General features: G+C 42.2%; 1 protein-coding gene across 1 annotated transcript in view; it reads right to left on the bottom strand.

Annotated features, from left to right (window-relative positions):
* insrb (insulin receptor b) overlaps window positions 1–24,424 on the bottom strand; it is a 72,662-nt gene that overhangs the window by 8,206 nt on the left and 40,032 nt on the right. Inside the window, exons 3-11 of the mRNA XM_080472689.1 lie at window positions 10,357–10,565; window positions 10,131–10,264; window positions 3,355–3,494; window positions 3,032–3,176; window positions 2,696–2,910; window positions 2,102–2,228; window positions 1,320–1,570; window positions 461–628; window positions 155–353 (exon numbers count right to left, since the gene is read on the bottom strand). Of these exons, the coding sequence (XP_080328815.1) occupies window positions 155–353; window positions 461–628; window positions 1,320–1,570; window positions 2,102–2,228; window positions 2,696–2,910; window positions 3,032–3,176; window positions 3,355–3,494; window positions 10,131–10,264; window positions 10,357–10,565 (1,588 nt within the window). The remainder of the gene's footprint in view (window positions 1–154; window positions 354–460; window positions 629–1,319; window positions 1,571–2,101; window positions 2,229–2,695; window positions 2,911–3,031; window positions 3,177–3,354; window positions 3,495–10,130; window positions 10,265–10,356; window positions 10,566–24,424) is intronic.

The raw sequence follows: 24,424 nt of genomic DNA, 5'->3' as shown, positions 1-24,424 counted from the left end.
AATGAATGAATCTATAAAAGAAACAATTGCATTTCTATTGCACTCTAATGTTGCAACTACTGAAACGTAAGCGGGCCTCTCCCCAGTTGGCATGATGATTAAAAGTACCTTTGATCATGAATTGTAAAATATGGTTCTATCCTGCAACGTGTACCTGCTCTCAAAGACTTCATTGTGGAGGTAGTTCTCAAAGGTCTTTCGGTACTCGATCTCCTCCTGCTCCTTCTTCAGCTGGCTGTCTGTCTTGGGACAGGCGCAGCGCCGTCCCCCTGAGGTGGGCTCATCTGTGTGGTTCCATTTCTGCTCGTCCTCATTGTCCAGGTGGGTTGGGGTGCGAGATGGCAGCTTCATCCCTAAGCAGGAGAAAAACTGGCTTTAGAAATGTTTTGTTTTTTTAAAAAGCCCGAAGAACAACAGTGAGGAGAGACTTGGGATTTGTTTGTGTGGGGAAAGTGTGCACCTTGTAGGCAGTAGTCAAACTTAAAGAGGTCGCTGTCCTCAGACTGCTTGCGACAGATGACCCGGTAGTAGGTTATGTTGCCATTGGGACTGGTGGGAGGCTTCCACTTCAGGAGTATCTGTGAGGTGGAGTTGGAGGAGGACATGGGGTCCAGAGGCACAGAGGGCTCTGAGGGAAGCAAAGGGAGACAGTGAGAGAACAGTTATTGAGTTCAGAACCATTTGTCCAAAACAGTCTTTTATATGGAACCAATGTGGCAAAGCAGGCAGAAAGTTCTATGGCAAAAAGAAATGTTGAAAATGATTCTAAATTCTAATGGAAAACAGTTCAGATTCTTTGATTTGGTAGAAATTTTTTTGTTTTTTTTAAGCTGATCGCACAAAGAAGGAATCAAGTTTATTTAGTCATCGACAAGCCAAGAAGTCAAAACACCAAGTTAAATATGTATAAAGCTACGCAAATGTCTTGTAAGAATATGATTACATACTGCATATTTGTATTTCCTCATGATAACACAACCATGTTTTGAGAATGGAGACTCGCATTGTGAGTGATTTAATTTGTTTGTTGCCTGTTTGTTTGATAAAACTACAGTTTGAATTTATGCCCATTAATTATTGCTTTGAACACGAGGAAAACTGAAGCTGTAAATTACAGTTTATCATTCTCACGGTTATGCTATAGTTCATGTAATTTGACTGATATACAAGCTAAGCCAGACAGTTTTAATCTACATGAAGAAAAACTGAATTCTTCATGCGATATACTCCAAAGTTTCCAAAAAAGGCTGGAAACAAGCTGCATCAAGTCCATAAAGTTCACAATCTCTAAATTTACACTTTAGTGTGGTGTAACTCACTGGAAGCATTGGTGCGGACATAAATGATTTCGCTCTTGGCTCCATGAACTTGGTGCTCGTCAGACGAGGACAGCTGGGTTTTGACCATGATGGCGTACTGCGTCCAAGGCTTCAATGGCCGGATCAGGTGCCCCGGATCTTCTGCCTTCTTGCCATCAGTGGGACGAGCCGGTGGATCAACATCAGCAATCGCCCAGCTGTTAGAGCCGCAGGCGTCCTGTCCATCAAACTCTGTCACGTTTTTATACGGCCTGCAGCAGAGAAATTAAGAATTAAGAACAAAACATGGATCAACAGAAACAAATGAACCAGAAAAGTATTGGACGCAAGCGAATGTAGCTCAAAACACTGAAGCCAGAAACTGCAATTAAAATAAATAAATGATGGCACCCGTTGACCTGACAGCTCCATTTTGACTGGAGACAATGTACGCGTCAAAATGTTATGTGCTTTTGAGCCTGTAGGAGGGTTCGTGTTAAGACTTCTAAGATGATTCTGTGCAGCACAAAGACTTTGGCTTTAAGAGTGATCTGCTGGTATTTGTGTTGTGTTGTGTTGTGTTGTGTGAATGAGCTGAAAGTGTCAAACTGGTAAATTTATTCTTCAATCCTGGTGGTAATAAACCTGTTAACCTGTTAATAAGTCCAGCTGTCAGACTATAACTCTGCTGTGTATTGAAGATGTCGCGGTGAATTCACTGACTGATGACATTATGATGATCGAAGGAAAACGGACCCAACGAATCACTGCTTGCATGAAAATCGCACTAAAAGGTTACTTACGCTTCTTTGTAGAGAACCATGAATCCCAGCAGGTCTCTAAAGTCTAACGGCCAAAAGGGCTCCCACTTCAGGATGATCATATTGGATGAGGTTTTGGTGGTGGTGAATTTCAGCAGCTTCGTCTCACCTACAAAGTAAAACAGGCGACATTCAGCCTATATCTCTGGAGAAAAGCTTATATCTACAGTATCTGCAGTATCTCTGCACATATTTAACATGATGTAAGACTGTTCCGCATAGCTGAAAACAAAACATAAAGCCCATCCTACTGTTGGAAAAACAAAAGACAAACTGCAGCCTTGCATACGATGTAATAAAATGGTTTAAAAGTCACATAAAATATATTAAATGTTCAAATAAAAAGCAGTACATCTAAGTAATATATATATATATATGTGTGTGTGTATACATGGATTTTGTGTCAACCGTGTGTGTGAGACAAGTAACTGTCATTAAAGTGACTAAGATTAAACATCAAAAAATATCTCTATTTGTAGCCAATATATATTTCTCCTGTTTGTTTTATGTAGTGTGCAGTGGGTTATTACTGATGTATAAACATCTCTTTATTAACAAACATTTAGGTGGTCTTACAGGAGGCTTGGTCCCCGTTGTTGCGGACAGCAATGTCATTCTTTTGGTTGCGCTCCTTGGTTCCTGTCATCTCCTCCATCTTTCTAATCTCAGACATGCAAAGCTTGGAGTTGTAGTGGAAGAACATGCGACCATGCTGGATGGTCAGATTGTGCTTTGACCAATCCCACAGTTCACGCAGGTTCTGGTTGTCCAGCGCATAGAAGGCATAGGTGCTACAAGAAGACGGAGGTGGAAAAGGGAATTAATCATTATGGAAGAGAAGAGAAGAGAAGAGAAGAGAAGAGAAGAGAAGAGAAGAGAAGAGAAGAGAAGAGAAGAGAAGAGAAGACTTACTCTGCCTCAAGATGTTCTCCATGGATTATACGAAGTTTACGAAGGAAAGAGAGGGAGACCAGGGCGTAAGCTCTGCGGACAGTCAGGTATCCAGTGATCTCCTCGATCTGTCCCAAACTCGCCTCCAACTCTGCCGCTATGTTGTCTGCAAGCCGAGAGAAGGGAGGTCACAAAAACATCCACTAAACGATGACAGCGGGAAGAGAAATAAATCGTATGCGAAAACTTAAACACAGACATGAAAAGCTAGAGTGATGGAGGAAGAGGGCAACCGCAGAACTGAAGCCTGTGAAGGAAGTCAGGTAGGGAGCAGTAGTACTTACTCCCTCCTCGAATCTTGATGATCATGCTGCCCTGAAGAACAGTGCAGCCTCTCATCGCTTGGGCTGAAGTTACTGAGTCAATCATCTTATTCCCCACACAGAGTTTAGGGCAGAGGCCGGCACATGGCGAGCACATCAACCTACACAGACACAAGCACAAAAACCAAAATCTTCAATATCGACATTGTAGTGAAAGAGCAGTGTGTGTGTGTGTGTGTGTGTGTGTGTGTGTGTGTTCACAACAGATGTCACGGCCATAGCAAGCTGAGAATCAGGACGTACCAGAGAGAAATGTCTTCAGTGAAAGCAAACAAACATGTTTTTGTTGAAAGGCAAAGGAGAAAAATGCCACAGATGCCTCCGTGTGCAGTTATCAGAAATGGAATGGACAGGGACTGGATGGTGTGAGTCAGGAATGCTCTGTGACGTCCTGGTGTGGCGTGGGTTGAGACCAGGGGATGACATGGCAATTTCTATCAGGGCTGAATCTGTCCAGTGGAACTTCGCTGATGTACATTACTTCTGTGATTTGTTTTCTGGATTTTATAGTGTGGACTGTTTCCTGGCTTCATTTTTGACTCAGTAATTTTCTTATTCTTGTGGTTTTGTATTATGATGGCCTTGTAAATGAATCACATTAAACAAATATGCAAATTAAAAACAGCCTTCCTGTAATCGTCAAGAAACAAATACTTTGTGCTTCAACAGCACACGGGGGTACATACTAATTATGTTTTGATAGCAATATGTTAACTAGCGTTCACTACAGTTTTGCAAACTGCTGCCATTTACTTTTGTCATTTTAACGATCTGTAAAGTTGTTCGTTGGACTGGATTAGATGCTGTGACATCACTGCGCTCAAGTAACCAGATGCTGAAAAGAAGCAACAAAGTACACAAAAGATCAATCTGATCTTTGGAGAGATTCAACAATTGGAAGCAGCCTTGAAATTCACTGAATATGCTGATGCATTTGAAGGCAAATCTGAGAGTTATCTCTTATCAAATCAATTGGATTATTCCCATATTAAATCAATTTCTGGGGATTTTTTTGGGAGGCTTTAAGGAGTAAAATGAGATTATGCAACCTCTCATCCACATCTGCACTTCGTTGATCTTTTTTTTTTTTTTTTTAATAAACAGAGAGGGAAGGAGTTTTCTCGTCCTCTGTTTCAAACACTGCTGTCGCACATGCAACAGCCATGCACGCACGAATGCACTCTGAGTGCAGAATCAGAAACAACATGACTGAAACACCAGCTGCAGTTCTGAACAGGCATTCCTCTGTTTTATCCTCTCAGCCCTTCGAAGTGACGTCCTCTCCTTGCAAACATGTGCTTTTGCACGTAATCACACTCTCCCATATACCGAGAGATGAGGTCTCGATAGTACCTTTCAGGAAATTCATTCACAAAGGGCAAACTTTTGTCTGGAAAGTGAATGGGTCCATGCCGCATACAGAAATGAGACCCCAACACCTCCTTCTAAAATCAGCACTTTGTTTCTTGAAGCCCTCCAAAAAGAGCAGAATCCCTCTTTTATTTGACTCTCAGTCTTGCCATCCTGACCCACTAAAGGTCCACAGGATGTGTTTTCATTGGTTGTTAAGAAATCGTTAACATATACCTCCAAACACCACTGACAATAGATTTAGGGAGAACCAATAAAGAGTGTGATGACGGTGGCAGGATGAAACTTTTTGATTTGTCTAGATCTTTTACTATCTAGATCAAACTTTTTCAAAGTCAAAATGGAAGTGACAGGAACATCAAACAGAAGCCCAACAGGCACCTGTCTAAAGCCTCCCCTGTGCATGGGGAACAGCGAACAAAGGATGCTGTTGTTCGCTGTGGGGACCACGCGAGCTCTGCATGAACTGCCATTTGTAAGCTCACCCTGCTTTAATTCTTTGTTTATGCAACTCTTATTATAATCCCCCACTCCAGGAAGCACACACACAAGCATGCATGCACCCACATGTGTGTGCAAACCCACATACATACAATCACTGAAAATATGCCCCTAGTGTTGCCCTCCAAACAGCCAGGCCAACAAGCCATTTACCATAGTAATAATAATAAAAAAAAACACTCCAAAGGGCTTTGTTTCCATCCTCGTCTGAATTTTGGCATTCACAGCTAACAGCAGCCAACCTATTACGTGCCTGTCTCATTCCTGTTTTTATGTTATCAAGCTCTTAATAGTTAAATCAATCAGTGGGCCAACCATTGTATACCCCGTATGACTTCCGAGCAAGTGGAAACATGCTGGGTTGAAGCCTCTCTAAAACAACAGGGACGAGTAAAAAAAAAACAAAAAAAAAAAAAAAACCAAAAAAACTCAAGCATATTTTATGCCTCTTTTTCTCGCCACATGGAAAATCATATATTCAGCTCCTGAAAAGTAACGCTCTAGTTGCAGTGTAGAAAGAGACAATGTTTTGGGCCGTTGTACTGAAAAACACAGACACACAGGCAGACAGGCTGGGTCCAAGGGCAGCTCTTAAAGCGACAGTGCTCGTCTGCCCGGCTGAACTCCATGACTCCGGCTCAGGGTTCTGCTAGAACCATCGAGAGAAGATGCCACAGCTGACACTTTGGTTTCGGCTCAGACGAAACCGGGCCAAGCATTACACACAGCTGTAGTACTGTACGGTCACAGCGTCAATGAAAGATGAGCAAATTCATCCAACAGACCTCAGTGACCAGCAACTGGGGAAGCAAGTTAAAGCAGAAGATACAGAAGAAAGTCTATCAAAAGAAATGGCAAGAAATTATAGTTACATTGTGACAGTAATAGTTTGAAAACAATTGAGTGATTTCTATATATTAAAAACTTTCACCACAAATTATCACAAACATTAGAGAACAATTTCATGAAAGACATCAAAAGGAATTTAGAATTGAGGTGGACTCATGTCAAAGGTCTCTTTTGGGAAAACCTAAACATTTTTATATGAAGACATGTTTTATGGTAAGGCTATGGTTATGGGGTGGGTTAAGGGTTGAAGTTAGTCCCGTACGTTGTAGATACGTCACACCATGTCTTACTGAAATGAATGCAAGTTGATGTATTTTCCCCATAAGACAGAAAAGGATAGCATATGAGTGTTGCCTAGTGTGTGCGTGAATCTTTCTGTGACTCGTTTCTGCCAAACTAAACCACTTTGATGACGCTCGTTCTTGCTCTAACCAAAACACCGCAGTAAACCCCACACAGCAACAGACGTGTGTTGTGTATGAAGCACGCACACAAACCAAGCACATGTTTGAGCTACTTCAGATGATAAGTTTTCCTCATTCACCATGCAATGCCATCAGGGAGGCATTAGACTGGCTCCAGATTTATTCTGCTGCATGACAACGAGCCCTAACATACAGCTCGAGTCATAAAGACGTGTCTTAAGTTGTAGGGAGAACAAGGCGTCCTGCCACCGATGGCAAGGCCCCCACAGCGCCCTCATACCAACATCAGCTGACCTGCCAGGGGCCTTCAGAGTGCACCGAGATGAACTGCTGACATTTAAAAGTCAGATGTGTTGACATAAAATAGAGGTTTTAGTTAGTTTGCATGGTGCTAATTGACCAATAAAGACTAGTTACAACATAATATTAGAAAATACTCTCATGTTACTCCTCACAGATGGTACACACAGTCCTGTACATTTATGAGCAGGCACACGCCTAAACAATAAGGCTCACATAAAGGATGCCATTCTGGTTTCCGCCTCAGGGTATGTGACTGACGTTTAAAGCAATGTTCTTTCCTGCCTAAGCACCTGATAATCCCTCCGGGCCAGCATGCAAGAGAAAGTCCGTTTTCTCTGTCATACCCATAAGAAACATTTTGTCATGTCAGGTTGAAATACTAAATACTCTGTACACATAAGTATGTAAGCAGAGTTGAACTAAATGTGACTGAACACATCTCTCTCTTCCTCTCTTCCGCTCCCTCTCTCAAAGGTAAAGACTTCGGTTGGGATGCAGTCCCAAACATGTTTTGCTCACATATACACTCAAGTGCACGTGTGCACAAACACACACATGCACAAACACACACACAAAAAATAAATATATGCAAAAACACACGTGTGTGTACACACAGGTCAACCAGAAACACGAAAACACCATCAATCATTCAGCCATCTGTGGCTTTAAGTCATGCAGTGACCTCCAGCACACAGCATCCTCCTGTGAGACCAAACAAGCCTAAAGACACATCTCAGTGCTTTAAATTAACTCTTTCTTTATCTTTATTCAATTGAACAACTTGTAAACATCTATTCTCCACAGCTTTTCATAATAGGTGACTGGGCTTTTTTTTTTATTTTTTTTTAATAATTAAAGCTGATCTGGGCAATCTTGGGATGGCTGTTTTGTCGGACGCGTCGGGACACAAATAGAAATATAACAATATTTCATCTGGCGACTGGAAAGTGTGTTTTCCTCGCAGGCAAAATGATGATGAATGATGAATGTGTTTTGAAAGCAAGTAAACAGGAGCGCTTTAAAAACACGTGCGAGCCCTCAAAACAAATAGATATTTACCACTTTTAGCAACAACGACAGCCTGAATAAATAAGCCCGCAATGTTTCTTTACCCCACTTTTAGTCCAAGTGCGAATCGTAAATAAGGTCATGGCCTTGATTGCTGCTTATGCAGACAGAATTGTGAGTTAAACAGGACTTAAGTCCATAAAGGACATTTGTATGACTGACGTTTGTTTAAAATGTTCATTAGAATGTTTGAGTCCATTGAGCTTCCAGGTAAATGGTTTCTGTGATCTTTCTGTAGCACTTTACTTTACTGTATCACTCGCAGTGCAAAACTGAGTAAAGTTGGTATTTCTCTGCATCTGATTTGATGGGACGTGTTAGTTTCGATTTAGCCGTTTAAACTAGAAGCAAGAGCAACACAATCGCTGATCTGTGGACAGTTTGCAGTAGGTCGTCCCCGAGGTTAGGATTGAATTCAAAAAGGAAGTTTTGAAGTTTGCATCACAAGATTCATGTAAAGATTTACTGAAGATTTTTTTTGTTTGTTTGTTTGAACAGTTGTAAAAAAATATTTCTAAAACTGTAAAGTCCCGTTTATTTGTGTGCAAGCATTTCACAGGATATTATTTGGTGCTCAATGAGAGTATTTTCTATAATGAAGTTATTTTTTCCCATTAATACATATGGCAATATGTGAACCTCTCATTTGACATCAATTGATTACTGATTTATTCTGTGAATATTGTGCTGTGCTGCAGCTTGACCAGGCCTCCCTTGCAAAATACATACATTTTTCAATATCAACATGGCTTATCTGATTAAATATATGGAAACAGTAAAATAACTGGTTGTTTGGGTGCATTAAGACCCAGTCACATCATTTCAGTCCAGTCCTTGTGTGATTTCTTTCTAATAATCATGAAATCCTCCTAATAATCAACACACTGAGGTTTAAACAGTTGCTCACTGCTTCCTGTGGGCATCACGCAAACAAAGTTTTGACTTGATGTAGTTCAGTCCTAACATCTGGATACTGAATTTAACAAACTGCCGTGTCGGACTGCGTGTCGTTTGATGCGAGTTTAGTAAAGCTTTAACTTAACGCAGCTGTATGATCGCTGAGAACGGAGCGTGATGGAGGCTGAGAAAATACCAAGGACTCATTTCTAGAGGCTCAGATTAGAGGATGTATTTGTGTATATATTTTTTGTTTGGCTCACAACAATATGTAAACTATTATTTAGTGCTACTTAAGAACTTGTTTTTCAAATGTACACATTTGTCAAATTTTTGCTTTGTTTTAAGTAATTACAGGCTGTCGTCCCCCCCCCCCCCCCCCCCCCTTTTTGTATGGGCAGCATGGCTCGGTTGGTAGAGCGGGCGTCTCCCATTCATAATGTTACCGGTTCGATTCCCATCTTTACTTGTCCACATGCTGAAGTGTCCTTGAGCAAGACACTGAACCCCAAATTGCTCCCAATGGATTGTCAGCGCCTTGCATGGCAGCAGCCTTCAATTGGTGCATTAATGTATGGGTGAATGTGATTATTGATGTAAAGCACTTTGGAACTGCTCAAGCAGTTGAAAAACGCTATTAGTGAAGCTCATTTAACATTTCTACTGTGAGACTCACACGGGTAACATTTGCACTGAAGTGAGAGAACCATACTGCTCATTACTAATGGCTGCTAGTTAAACCTGTACAAACCAACCACCAGAGCATAAAATCACCTAAATTATTCCCATTTTCTTTCGAAACTTTATATGTTCATGATCCTTTTCAGGTGTGATAATATGACAAAAAAAAACTGTTTACAAGCTTCATGGAGTAGCTGACAGTGCACTTGATAAGTACTTGTTTAAATAATAAAGAAAGAAAGAAAATTAAGATAACGTGTAGAGAAGTGGATGTTAAAGTACTGTTTTGGGAGTAATCATAATGGCTGCATATACTCTTGCTGTGTTTTATGGCTTAAGAAAACTACAAAGGTTTAACAGGAGGTATATATTACATCTCCATAATTTGTTCTCGCCTGAAACAACTGCTTCCCTGAGGAAATGAGTCTTTCCATTGACAAACTTAATGACACGATCGTTTCTTGTGTACAAATGTAGTCGAGTGTGTTCAGTGACGACAGCGCAATTGTTTGTCTGAAGTGGCAGCGGGATGATTTGATGTGGGTTGCATCTCTGATCATGTAATGATGTCCAACATCAATCAAGCAGCAGTGTTGATGGTGGCATTAAGGGAGTGTGTGTTTGTGTGTGACCCAGACGTACGTAGTGGAATTTATGGTGGTGTAACCAGATGGACACTCGTGGATACAGGCCCCATTGTGGATGACATATTCATAGCAGCCTGACTCCCGGTCCTGCATCCGCTTCTTAGTCTGCTTGCACTGGTTGTGTAGCTCCTGAATTTGAAAACAAGCACAGAACAACAACGTGTAAATATAAGAGAGCATGGGCACCTAGGTTTTGTGTTACATAGACAACTAATACCAACCTGGCAGAAAGAGAAGCTAACACAACGCCAGCCCCTGAAGACATAATATCCTGGAGGGCATTTCTCCACACAGGTGTTTCCATGCTGGAGGTTCCTGCAGGCAACGCAGCTGCTGGCATTGCCCGGCTCAGAACAGCCACCCAGGCACTGGTCATGACAGCACTGACCCTGTAGGCTGCATGCACTGTGCTTACAGTGGTCCAGACACACTAAAGAGAGGGAGGAGAGGATAAAAGATTGAGTGGGTTAATTTAAGGTCATACACATAAACATGTTTTATTATGACTTCATTAAAAAAAAAAAGAAAAGAAAAAAGGCCTGTATGGCATATGCAATAGAAGAGCTTTGGACTTCACCCAAAACACGTAAATATGTCCCGTAGAGACATAGTGATGTAAAAATAAAGAGCACTGGAGTTTTCTGTCATCTTTATCGCTCATTTTTCAACAAGGAGTTTATAAATCATGTGATCAGAAAGTTTATTTTCAGTGAACCAGATAGATATGTATCGTTAGGGGTCTCCTTGCAAGACCCCGTATCTCCTTGATGCCTTTTTTTTTGCATGACTGCTATTCTGCTTCAAAAATAAGCAGCTATCAGAAGGCAAACAATCATGCAAAACATTTAACCCTGGAGAAAAAGACAAACCGATACTTCAAATTAGCAATGAAATCTTCTCTGGGTGTTCACTTCATTCACTTTGTTTCTTTTCAAATATCTAACTATACCCTCCATATGAATTTATCCAAGTCAATACTCTACTTCTGCTTGTCCCTGTGTTCACTTGGCGTTCCACCTCGTGAGGTATTGATGGGTCGAGCAGTTAAAACTGGAAGTAAAACAGAACTGGTTGAAGCTGGATAAAAAGGTGTTTCTGAATAAACATTGATTGTTTATTTAAAGTTACCAGAGCGTATGTGAAGGCAGGAAATGATGGATCATGTCATGTGTCATTTAACCTATTGGAAAACAACATTTGGTCAAAGAGTGTCAGCTGTGATTTGATTAGCTGCAGCACTGACCTGTACCCAGTAATGGCCTAATAAACTAGTGGTTATTGCTTTATCTGTAGGCCAGTTGAGACTAATTAGATCTCACTTCATATGAGGCCTTGACCTTTTTATCATCCCTGCATACGAGCTGGATGTAAGCTGGATATAAGCAATCACCCTGACTCACGTGTTAGTGAGTGATCACTGTGGCTGTGAGCTCCTGTTTAGACTGGAATCCACAGAGGGAGTGAAGGGAAATTCAGTCAGATGATGACAAATGCTTTTTCACCTTCAGCCGGCAGGACGATTTTCACCTGAGTGCAACAGTCATCCCTGCTCAGGGCATTAAAAAACAACTGTTATGATAGTCAGATTTTCAGTCATCTAATCCTTTTGATTTAATTTAGAGTCATTTTGGAAAAAGAACAAAATATTTTGTCCGCACTTGTCCTCCAACTGAGTTTCCTGCTCATGGCTGTGTGTTAATCAAGTCTCTCACCACGATACTGTCAGCTCCAATATTATGTACCAACTCAACCAAAGCGTGTTAAATAATAACTAATAACAAGCGACAAACAGCTTTGAAAGTATTTTATCCAAGCGCAGGTCCCTTACAGGTGGAAAACAGTGCAATAAGCATGGAAAGTTTTCCATTTTAATTCCCATGACATTTTAGTTTTCAATTCTCCAGCTGAGAAACAGCGAGGGGAAACGTGATTTAAGAGAGCACTTCACACTGCTGAATAGCCAGAAAGTGCAATGGGGGCACAGTTTGCTAGACTTTGAGGGGGGGGGGGGGGGAGTGCCACCTCTGTGAGGACATCACATGATAGTCCACTGCCAAGGATACATCTAGGACCCCCACCCCACCCCCTTCAATATAGGCGGGCTGCCCATTGTACTGCCTGAGTAAAAGAAGAGGGCAGGGGGGAGGAATGGCGGGATAACAAGGTTTAAAAAGGGGGGAACTGGGGTTAAAACCGAGAAGAGCCACAAGAAAAACTAATATAGAAAATAAAAATAAAAAACCTTCCGACCTCTAAGGTGGTTCATGAAGGGGCGCTCCGCTGCCTTTTTGTTTTTTTTTCCTCCTTACAAGAGTTGTGAAGCCACCACAGCACACACACACTCTGACCCACAGAGAAAAATGCATGGCGCTTCTCCAGCCCTCCCCCTCTTGTCTGTCTGCTGCATGTGTACACGCTGCGGACGCAGCATCACATAACAGAGCTGGGAGGGCTGCAATCCCATTCCAGCTCAGGATCCATGCCGCAGTGCAACTCCAGCCCCAGATCCACCCTCAGCTTCAGCCAATGTGTTTGCTGGCTGGTGTAGGCAGTTATTCAATGGCCTCTTCCATGTTGGGAAGGAGAGACACCCAGGGTTAACCCTGGCTTTGCTGGGGCAGACAGAGGGCAGCCGCAGCTAAGAAGCCGGCATGCCAGGAAAAGACTAAATTACTGCTGCTGCTCTGAGGGAATTAGAACGTGGCTAAAGCTGAAACGTTTGAGATATGAGATGGTAATAATTTCACATTAATATATACACCTACTATTACTATTGAATGGAATAACTGCAAAAAAATAGCTTCACCAAGGGAATAAATAAAGTATCTAGAAATTTGAAATATGGTCACAAATCACCCGTTTATGTTTACATCACTTTAAGCAGGTCTATTCTTCACAGATACATTGAGATGCATAGCTGCGTGTCCTGTTTCTAGGTGACACAGCACAGTACAATATTAGCACTACTGCAGAAGGTTTATTCCTCATTCTGCTCACGACACCACCAGGCTACACAAGCTAGCTCCTATACCAAACATGCCCCAGTCAGCTCACTCATTCATTCATCCCTCCTCCTCCTCCTCCTCCTGCTCCTGCTCCTCTCTGCCTTCACTCCACCACAGCCTCACCCGGCTCTGCACCACTATCTATGTCTCTATCTTCCTGACTGCCTTTCTAGGCCACTCAGCCCCTCCCACTTTCATTCATACAACCGCTTGTTTTGTTTTCATGCTGACTGAATTGGGAAGGGGGTGGGGGGGGGGGGGGGGGGGGGTGGAAGGAGGCATGGATGGAGGGATGATTTCACTCACGCTCCGACGAGAGGAAGAGGTGGAGGAGGAGACAGCAGCATCCTGGAGAGGTTATCTCTCATTAAGCTAAACAAACACACACTTACGTAAACCTCACGGTGCCATTCAATAATTTGCCTACTGCTTCCCGGTACACACGCACACACTTTCAGTGGTTTTGAATGCAAATCCTGATCAAAGGTGTGTTCTGTTTACCTTTCATTTGGCCATGGCAGTAAAGCGCCCTGGCTGCTCGCTCCCAAAGGAAGGAACATGGGAGAAACCGGGCAGCCAATAGCATGCAGCCACACACGACAACACTTCCTGCTCTTAACACACAAAACCTCCCCTTTAATTGGCAGTGTTGTCTGCAGGCAAAATGCTGGGAACAATAACAAACACATTTTTACCCCAGAGCCGTTAACTCAGGAGAACAAGTGCACATACATACTCATCCGTACACACACACACACACACACACACACACACACACACACACACACACACACACACACACACACACACACACACACACACACACACACACACACACACACACACACACACACACACACACACACACACACACACACACACACACACACACACACACACACACACAGAGCTGCTGGATTCACGTTTACTATATTTGGCCACAGTGGGAGTCCTAAGCTTCAAAAGCCTTGCTATAAATGCTTCGAGTGATCTGATGTAAGACATTTGCCCTGGGAGAGTACAGGAGAGAAAATGGGGGGAGGGGAAAAGAGTGTAAACCAAAACATGCTGATTGCTGGGAGGGAAGGAATGACACGATGATCAGAAGCACCGACGAAAACAAGCAATCACATGCACACGGATAAATCCAACACGCATGCTAAGGTAAACTTTGTTTTATGACTGGAAAGAAAGGGAGAAAAGGGAAAGCAGAAGAGACAAAGTGAGAGTGATGAGATAAAACAGGAGAACAAAACAGACGCTGTAAAAGATAAGGCTCTAATGAATTTTCCATTTCAAAATGACACTGTTGCCAGACCTTTCATGAAAGAACAGCACGTTATTCTGGCCAAAACACCTCACAGCAAACTTAGGCCCTGTCCACACGAGCCAAAACTCTCTTTTTTCCCCCCGTCGTTGTCAAAGAAATTTCCATCCACACATCACTGTGAACACAGCTTAAAACTATGTAGTACATTTGCCAGGCCTTTAGGTGGCGCTATAACTGCCACAGAAGACACAGAGAACACAAAAATGCAGTAGTAGACATGGAGAATACTCCTGCTCATCCTTGTATTCCAGAAATGCAACATATCGCTGTATCAAACCGACAAGCATCAGTTGCTTGTGCAGCGCCACCTTGAGCATGTTATCTGCCATTGTTGTTTTAAAAGTGACGTTATGGAGATGGTCGCGAGGGTTATTAGGGTTAGGGCATCTTGCCTAGCCATACCTCAAAGCTGAGGCGGAGTTTTAAAATTTCCCCGCTTTGGAACCCTTTTTTTTTTTTTTTTTGGACTCCCTAAGTGTCGGCGTATCCAGTAATCATGGAAACATGATACTGCACTCTGCTAATATGGTCGGCCTAGAGAGAAAAGCCGGCGTGAAAGAAACCACGCCTAACAACTGCTGCTCGTTTACAATTTGATCTCGCACTCTGATCTGCACCGACCAAAGACCATAGCACCCTTCAAGTCACAGATTGACTTCAATAACTAATTTCTAAGGTCTGTGTGAGACAACTGTCATACCTGGAGAAAGTCTGAGTGCACACAGCTCGAACATGCAAACTTCACACAGAAAGACTTCCAGGCTCAGACTCAAGCAGCCAATAATTTCACTTCAGCACAAGTTGGCTAACCTCTCGCATTTGTGTCCTTACAGTTAGAATATAGGAGACTTTTAATTTCAGTATCTGCTGCCCAAGTAACAGAGTTACCTGATGTTACATTTAGCACATTCATAATACATTCATCACCTTACTACAGGGAACCACAGCAGAGCTGTACGAAACAAAGACCAGTCAGGGTAAAGCTGCTCTGAATATGATGAAAGCGTCATTATTGAAATATGTCCTTCAGAAATGGTATCTGATCTGAGTCCCTCACAAATAGCTGTTTATCACTGCATGAAAATCAAGTTTACGTAGCGAAGACTCCGGAATAACAAACTGACTGCAAAACATTCAACATATCTTTCCCCTTTTAATCAGCCCTATTTATAACACCCTGTGTATCTGTCACCAAGACAATGACGACCATGACTCTCTTTGGTGTCTCTTTACAGGGTGTGCATGACTCACACACTGAAGCCTGAATCCAAAACAGTAAATGTTTGGACAAGACATTTATGCATGTCTGCCGACCAGCTTTGTGAGGAGACTCTTCTCTGGACACCACACACACAGCGACACTGCACACATCACTCAGTAATGAAAGTGGGTGGTTTACCACTGAGAGCTGCTGTTTCATGTCACTGGGCTGTAATGGCTTTTTTGAACACACAGCATTCAGCAGGTGATAATACACAGACACAGGCAGCAGACAACAGTGTCAAATGATGGCATCTCAGAATTTGGAAACAATTTGTTTAGGGTGGATCTGTTGTGCCAAATGTGACTAGGAAAAAGTTGGAAGAAACTTAAAAAAAATAAATAAATAAATGCCTGCTTCAAAGTCATCTACGCATATAAAAACTAAAAAGGAGCAAAGCCTGATTCTTTCACAAAGAAACACACATAGTTCACGTAGACGTCTCTGTATTTGTTGACTTGATGCCAAACAGTGGCTTTAATCACTCCTTGTGGGAGAAAACACAGAGAAAAGTCACAAAAAGAATGTAATTTAGTTTAATCAGTGTGCTTCTTTTTTGTTTGGCTGTTTTGTTTATCCATTCCATTGAAATTCATCAAGCACACTTTTTTTTTTCTCCCCCTGCCACACCTCTTCCACATATCTGTAAGCCTGTCTGGGCATGCCCACTAGTTCACTCACATAAACAGTTGTACTCTATCAATCTGCCTTTATAAACGGAGCAAGACCAGTTCATATTAGACAGCCCTAATATGTACTGTATACTGTCTTCAACTTTGCTGCCAAGGCTCATTAGATGTAAAAACTTGATCATATTCTTTAAAAAGTCTGAGATACCTGCAGTGCTGCTATGGAAAATACTGTTGAAAAAAAACCTGCAGTCCTCGTCTGTCTCGGGCTGAATAAGAACACACACTCACAGCAGCGTCTTACAACACATTATTTAGTAACACGCTCACGAAGCAACTGTTAAATATAATTCATATTCCAGTAATGCTGCTGTTATTAAACAGCAAAAATACTGTAGTTAAAGATTTTTTCTTGTCAGAGCAATAGTTGTCAATAGGTTCTAAAGGGAAAGATGTATTTATTCTTGAGATCATATTGTGACAAGATCAACCATAGCAACTTATAGTTGCCTCTAAACTCGGACCTCTATTTTTTTATCATTACTTCTATAATTCTGGTGCAGCCAAAATGAGTTAGAGGTCATGCATGACTTAAGCACATACAGACACGAAGACAAACACAATAAAAAGGTAAATTTGATTTAATGAGCAGAGTTCTGCTCCTTGCTTTGTCTGTCTGTTCATTGATTTCCTTGTCTGTGTCATTCTGTTTGATGGCCAGCACGGCTGGCCCATCCTGTTACCATGGAGACGAGTCCAGACAAAGACTGTCTGCAGTAATTAGCTGCATGTTCCCAACAGGCATTTTCTTAGATTCCCCCTCTGGTCATCATTTCTGTCTTATCTCGCGTTTCATCGTAGAGTCGCAATCTTCATCTTCGTAGTCCCTTTTATGCTTTGCCTTTTCTTGGACTTTGTCTTCACTCTCCTCTCGCTGAGGCTCTTTCACCCCGTCCCCATCCAGCCGCAGCATCTAACTCCAGGTGACATTTCTGCCCCTCTAGAAACCCCAGCCACGGGATCTCATTACAGATGCAATCAATACAGTCCACTGATGACTCTTGTCGCCACTCCCTTAATATTTCTTTCCTGCACCACTTCCACAGCCAACACCCTCTCAAGTCATCTTCTGTCGTCCCTCTGTAGAAGAACCTCTTTTGTTACATCCCTCTATCCGCTGCCACATTTGTAGCCTAAACTCTCCTCACCCACCCAATCGATCTCCCCCCTCTGCCATGTCATATCTTTAATTTGGTCACACTGCCACCAGCACCAGCATTTGCTACCGGCTGCATTTTTTTTTTTTTTTTTTTTTTTTGACAACTGCATGCAAATATGGAATACAAACAAAGACAAGCTGGGGATGCACAACACACACAAAGACACACAGATTTATGCCGACACATTACTGCAGACAGAGCTGAAGTCAACAGATTCTCGCTCACACAAAGCGAAACGCAGACAAAACAAGTCATAGACACAACAGAGATAAACATAAACCCTCTCCATCTCTGATATTGAGGACACCCACATCCACATACGTGCACTTGCACATGCACAGAGCGAGTGGTCCAGTCGTTTTTGCTGACTAGACTTTTTGGTAATATTGTGGAGGTGACTGAAAGGGGCAAAGGGTGACATTCATCTAGAGAGTGAGAGACACCTGCATCAACGGACTCATGATTTCCCTTCAAATAACAACCACAGAGGATCACTCAGGACAGTCTTTTGCACACAGGTGTCTGAATATACATGCACAAGCACGCACGTAAACACACACACACACACACACACACACACACACACACACACACACACACACACACACACACACACACACACACACACACACACACACACACACACACACACACACACACACACACACACACACACACACACACACACACACACACACACACACACACACACACACACACACACATATATGCAATATGGGGACAATACATTGACTTACATTCTTTTTTTTTTTGATAGGCTTTCGTCACGATAACAGACACCTCAGTAAGTCTGCTGCGCATCCTTGATGGACGCATGCGTCAAACAATGTGGACTAAACTGAGACACAATCGGTGCCCAAACACTTGAAGAGAAAAAGTCTGGCGACTCAAGGCTTTCCCGCTGTTCAAACTTCTAACATGTCACAAACAATATTAAATCCCCAAACAAGCTAAATGAAATATTTCTGCTTCTCCACATCTCAACTTCACACTCACAAAAACACTCACACCGCCACAAAGAGCTGCAGACTGTGATTTGACGTGTTTAACTGGGCACCCCTGAGTGCAGGTTTATGGATTGTAGATGTGCTTAGATAAATACCCTTCTTCATCTGGGTAATTTAATCTGTGGTGCTGAGTGGTGGCCCAGTCATGACTGAGCTGCTTTTAAGCCTTCCCTTTCTGATTCAATGGCCCATTATTTCCTCATATTAGCCACAGAAACGGAAAGAAAGAAAAAAGGCAAAGAGAGAACTCAAACTGCTCCCTCTGTCCTCAGCTGACAGAAAAATGTTTATCAAAGGGTTGATTGTCACAGATTCTGTCTCTTTCTCTTCTCGTTCCCTACTCAATCTTACCTCTCGTCTTCTGGGTTTCTTATATTACATGGACTTTGGGTTCAGCCCGTCCTTATGACCCAGACAAGGACTGTAACATCGAGGCTGCCGCAAACACTGTTCTACTAGATCGATGTGTCCAGGGGGAGGGGGTGGGGGGGTTGGGGTTGGGGTGTATGAACACTTGCGAAACAAACTTTATTTTAAGATCTTTAGTAGGTTTGGTTTTAATTTAATTGTCCTATATTTCTATATTTGTATAAGGAGATTTTTAAATTCACATTTATTATTCAAATACTACCCCCATATATACATCAGGGTCTTTCCGAAGTTAAGCAAGAGTGCTGATGACTAACATCACCATGACTCTCACAAAAAACAGGCTCATTTTACTTCTCTCTTTGCGCTACATTTGAACCATTTGTAATTAGGGGACCGGATCTGTTTATCTATAGCTGATGGGTCAACCAACTGAAAATGAGCTGGCAACAATTTCTTCATCCAAATAATTGTTTGAAATAACTTGAGTGAATTATGAAAACAAAGATTCACGATTTGATGACGTGAATTACACTTCTTATGTTTGTAAACTGGATATGACTTTGTTCAAACCAGTCCAATTTGATCATCTCTTTGTTGAGGAAACCATGAGGATGAAATTGTCCTGTTGACAAAACTTACAATTGAACACATAACGTAATCACCGGTACATTATTATTGGATATATAAAACATGGCGCATTTTATGGGGTGATTATTGGTGATAGGTGAGATACGGAAGGAAAACACGAGCCAAGTATTTTAGATAACAAAAGGCGAGCAAACGAGGAAATTAAGCCGCACAAACAAAGGAGCAAACACAAGTAAACATGACCCTCCCTCATCAACACGCACAGAAGTTTCATGCCCCTGTGCCTGAGCCGGCTGGCCAGCAGCACTGAGCAGGACTCACAATGTGGGGGCCAGGGCAGGAAGGCTGCAGTGCAGATGCTCGCTGCCCTATTTCATATTCACAGCAGAGCGCTAAGCAGAGTTCTCGTGCGCAGGAAGACACACACAAATACATGTATGCGCACGCTCATGCATTAATGCACAGGGAGCAGAGAGCAGCTGACACCAAGAGAAAACATATACAGCACAGCCGGGCCACAGATGCCAATTTTTATGTTTCAGAGAAGATAATGAAGAAATGTAATTATTACCAGGGGAGCTCAAAGAGGCACCAAAGGGACAGGTGGCCATTTACATTAAAAAAAAAAAAAAAAAAAAAAAGCCGTAAGGGATTGAATCTGAAGCTTTTAAAATAGTTTTCGTAAATGTGATTTTCAAAAATGTGCCCTATCTGCTTGTTGACAAATCTGTGAAGTCCCACTCTGCCCAGCTCCTCTTTAATCTCAGATCCCCACAAACTAAGAAATGATTTCACTCTGTTAGTAAGGAGAGAAATTCTACATAATAATGGGGAGAAACAGGCTCACATATACATATTTCCTGGTGTTATGGACACAACACACTAGATACAGTATAGCAGATGCCAACTGCAAATTAAATTGTATTTATAGTGTCACCACTAGTCTGAAATGATCACATATATGAAAATTTAAAACTACAGGAGGTTCAAACAGAGCTGCTGATAATGTGATTATTTCTATGCCAATAAAAATATATACAGTATGTGTGTGTGTGTGTATACGTATATATACTTACTCATATACTTAATGGCATTTTCTTTTTTCTTTTTTTAACTGTTGAACAAGAGATTCTCAACAGCGTCATCCCTCACAACCTCACTTCAAGTTGACAGAGCCTCAGTTTGACCTCATGAGAGCCATCTTTCCATCAGCAGCGAAAGCAGCCAAGGAAAACAGCCAAGCTTACTGGCCAAGAGTCTTCTGGGCCGGTGTGCGAGGGCTGATTATGGAGCATGTTAGTCACACACAAAGAAGTGTGCACTGAGATTAGCTGAATTTTTAAGAAATTGGGAGGAGAGAGGGATTTCTATGTCCCTTATTTTAGGAGTCCAACTATCTGATGGGCAGTCCAGCTGGTTTGGACTGAGAGTGTGTCTGACATCAAAGGGGAGTTGAGGACAAAAATCAACAGTTGCTGATTTTTGGTGACACGTTTAATAATTTGGAAACAGCTGTGTGAACTGAGGAAAAGCAGTAAATTCAACGTCAACACTGGTGCAGGAGCCTCTCCTTCAGACTGGTTTGTGAAACGGTTATGACTGGGCATCTGATCTCAGTCTTAAGGATTTTGTGCATATATATTCTGAATGAAGCGCTTTGGAGCCACGACCACTGAAGCAACAGGTAAAAAGAGAAAATGACAGTGGAGTTAAGTGTTTGAGGTGCACAAGACTGTGAAAACTACAATGATTCGACAAACTCTTTATATGGATACAACAGCAGACTGACATGACGTTTCAATAAGGACTTGTTTTCAGGTCAAACATTAATCCATGCTGATTTGATGTCACTGGCCCAGTCTATCATCCCAGTGCCTCACTTCAATAATGTCACATATTTATGGCAATATGACAGCGACAAGACACTACATATCCTTGACAAAGTGCAACGAATTTGAATAATACTCAAAAACTAAAGTCAGTCAGTCCAAACATTTTTTTTAATGAATCCATCATGAAATAGATCCTTTCCTGGGCTGGACTAAGCAGAAATAGCAAGCATTCTATAGAGTTCACATCAGTTTTCATATGACAGGCCTGAGTTGGTTCGGTTGATGGCTCTGCGTCTCTTTGCCCATCCATCCTTCCAACATGCCCCTGCAGTATTTGCTAATGCTGCCTGCATGGCTGTAAAACCTGTCCTAATTAAAATATTAGCTACAATAACTGCCAGACTAAAGAGATTTGCCATAAGCACACACTATTAACTGTTGAGCAGAGAATTAGGGGAGATTATGTGCGTGTGTTCCTCATGAGTCTTATATACAGGATGAATGGATGTAGCCTTCAGCAAGTCAAAGTACACCAAATTGAACCCACAACTAGGAATACGTTTCATTCCTCATGTAGCAGCACCTTGAGTGATCTGGACACAAACAGACACCACTCTGGTCACGTGCAACAATGTCCTGTATCCAGTGATGGTGAGAGGGAGGAGGAGAGGCAACAGCCACTGCAAAATATGAAAACAGAGCACGATGTGGCTATGAACGCATTGATCCAGATGCACAAGAGAAGCGGACGCAGGGAGGGCGAGAGGGAGGGGGGCCCAAGCTATGTGTTGAACCTCAAGAGGAAGGCAGAAGGGAAACGCAATGAAAGGAAAATTCGGAGAAAAGCCTCGATGTGAGGGACAATACATAAAGGACAGAACCAGAGCAGATGGCGGAGGCACATGGCCACTACGAGGGAATCAATTAGCATAACATCCCGACCCAACCACGTGGATTCAACGGTCCAAAGTAAAGAGCACCGTGATCCCTTCCTGTTCCTCCCTCCCTCCCTCAGATCAGATCTCTCTCTCACAAACACCCTTCCCCCAGGCTTGTTTTTCCCTCCTCGTAGAGAAATCTGTGCGGCGTCTCCTCAAAAAACAAGAACAAATAGTGGACATATCATTTTCCTATGGAGAGCCATTGTGGATAAAACATATCACACCGGTACACTTCACATTTTCGTTCACCCCTGAAATAACATTACTTAAACTGTTAATCAAACTTTATATTTGTTTTATCGGAGATCCTCCTTATTTGGTGTATCAGGTGGAGGAAAACTCAAAACGGTGTTACGCAAACATTTTGCACGTACGTTCTTCTTTCCATTTACACATTAACCTACTTGAGAAAATTGGGCAAGTCTGTGCTCTCATCACAACTGCTACTCTAATACATGCATATGAAAAGCTCACAGGGCAACAAACAGTGTTCAGTGTTCAGTGTTCGCCAAATCACAGACACAATGTGTCAAATGCAAGAAATGACTACAGGATGTGACATTATTTGCACAGCCAGAATTTTTCCATTTGGTCCTTTTTTCAGAGCATGTTTCTGTTTGCATACCTGCAAAGTTTTAGACTGCGAGAAAGAAAGGATTGGGAGATTATCCACCACTGTTAGGCCTCAAAGATGACACATGCAGTGGGTTTTTGATGTCAAACAAATACATTTCCACGTAATAAACAGAAGTAGCGGGGGTTGTTTACAAACTCCGGTGTTGCTGAACTTAAGCAAAGTGATCGAGCCAATATTTCGGTGCACCTGGCAGAAACCATTCACAGGGAAATGTAGTAGAAAAAAACTACTTTCGACTACAATTGGTGTGTTGTGATCAGTAAACAGCCTACTGGCTTTAGTGCCTGAGCAACACGCACTCTAATGTATACAAACCAACAAATGCTGAATGTGGGATATTTATGAAAATTGAAGTACATCCCAAATACAAATTCCAGAAGTTTAAATGAAGTTTTATTAACAAACAAATAAGATAATGTAGGTGTAGGTGCACCACGATTTGCTATTTCATTCCATGCCATTTGATTACAACTACGGCTGCAGATTGAGTGTAACTTAGGTGTTCAAAGCAGAGTGTTGATGGGCTGGGTCCTCATCCAGATCCATCTAGGACAGGTTCATGCACATGATGTCCCTTCAGGGGTCTGACTGATAAACAAACTCGGGCCCAGGGATTTACACAGCGGGCGACTCCAGCAGAAGAATGGTCCAACCACAAACCAGTACTCACTTGTATCATGTCGTGTGTGTGTGTGTGTGTGTGTGTGTGTGTGTGTGTGTGTGTGTGTGTGTGTGTGTGTGTGTGTGTGTGTGTGTGTGTGTGTGTAATACATGTTCAGCATGGTTTAGGACAAAAGAAGGAATACAGCACATACATTACAAACGGGGAAATAGTGTCAGGGGACTGAAGAGGCCCTACTTATCCTTAGGGGCGCAGGTGTTGTGAGCAGAGGCCCCTCTAACAGGCAGCCGGAGTGAGTGGGTGGTAGGCACACAAAGAAAAAAGCCTTTCAGTGAAACACAGCAGCCAGAGGTAAACAAGGAAAAAGCCAAACTGGCAGACGCTACCTGTACCCCATGGTCAGCTGAAACAACCAATAACAGGGTGAAGCCCCCAATATAAGAGGTCATGCCTGTGGTAACTACAACCTGATAGGATCTGTGATTAAAATATAAATTTATTGCTGCTTTGCTTTTATAAGAAAGGGTTGGGAAAGCTCGAATGGCCGATGTTCACCTCCAAACACAAAGGGACTGTGAACTGAACCTTTCGCTTTAGCAGTTATTGACGTGTTTAAATTTTCTTGTCTTCCTAAATACAAACTGCTTTTAAAATGAAATGAAGGGTCAGTGTACCTTGTGATGGCTTCACTCTCAGTGAACATTGACCATCTTTGTTTTGTGGTAGGCACTGGCGGTCCATGACAATCAAAAGATTGGAAAACAGGATGACACGTACAGAATAATATATTATTCTCCTATTCAATAAAGAGTCTCTTATTAGCA

Source organism: Lipophrys pholis (assembly GCF_963383615.2).
Source record: "Lipophrys pholis genome assembly, chromosome: 10".
In the NCBI taxonomy this organism is placed as follows: domain Eukaryota; kingdom Metazoa; phylum Chordata; class Actinopteri; order Blenniiformes; family Blenniidae; genus Lipophrys; species Lipophrys pholis.
Note: the sequence above shows the minus strand (reverse complement) of the source record. Positions and strands in the feature narration are given on the sequence as shown.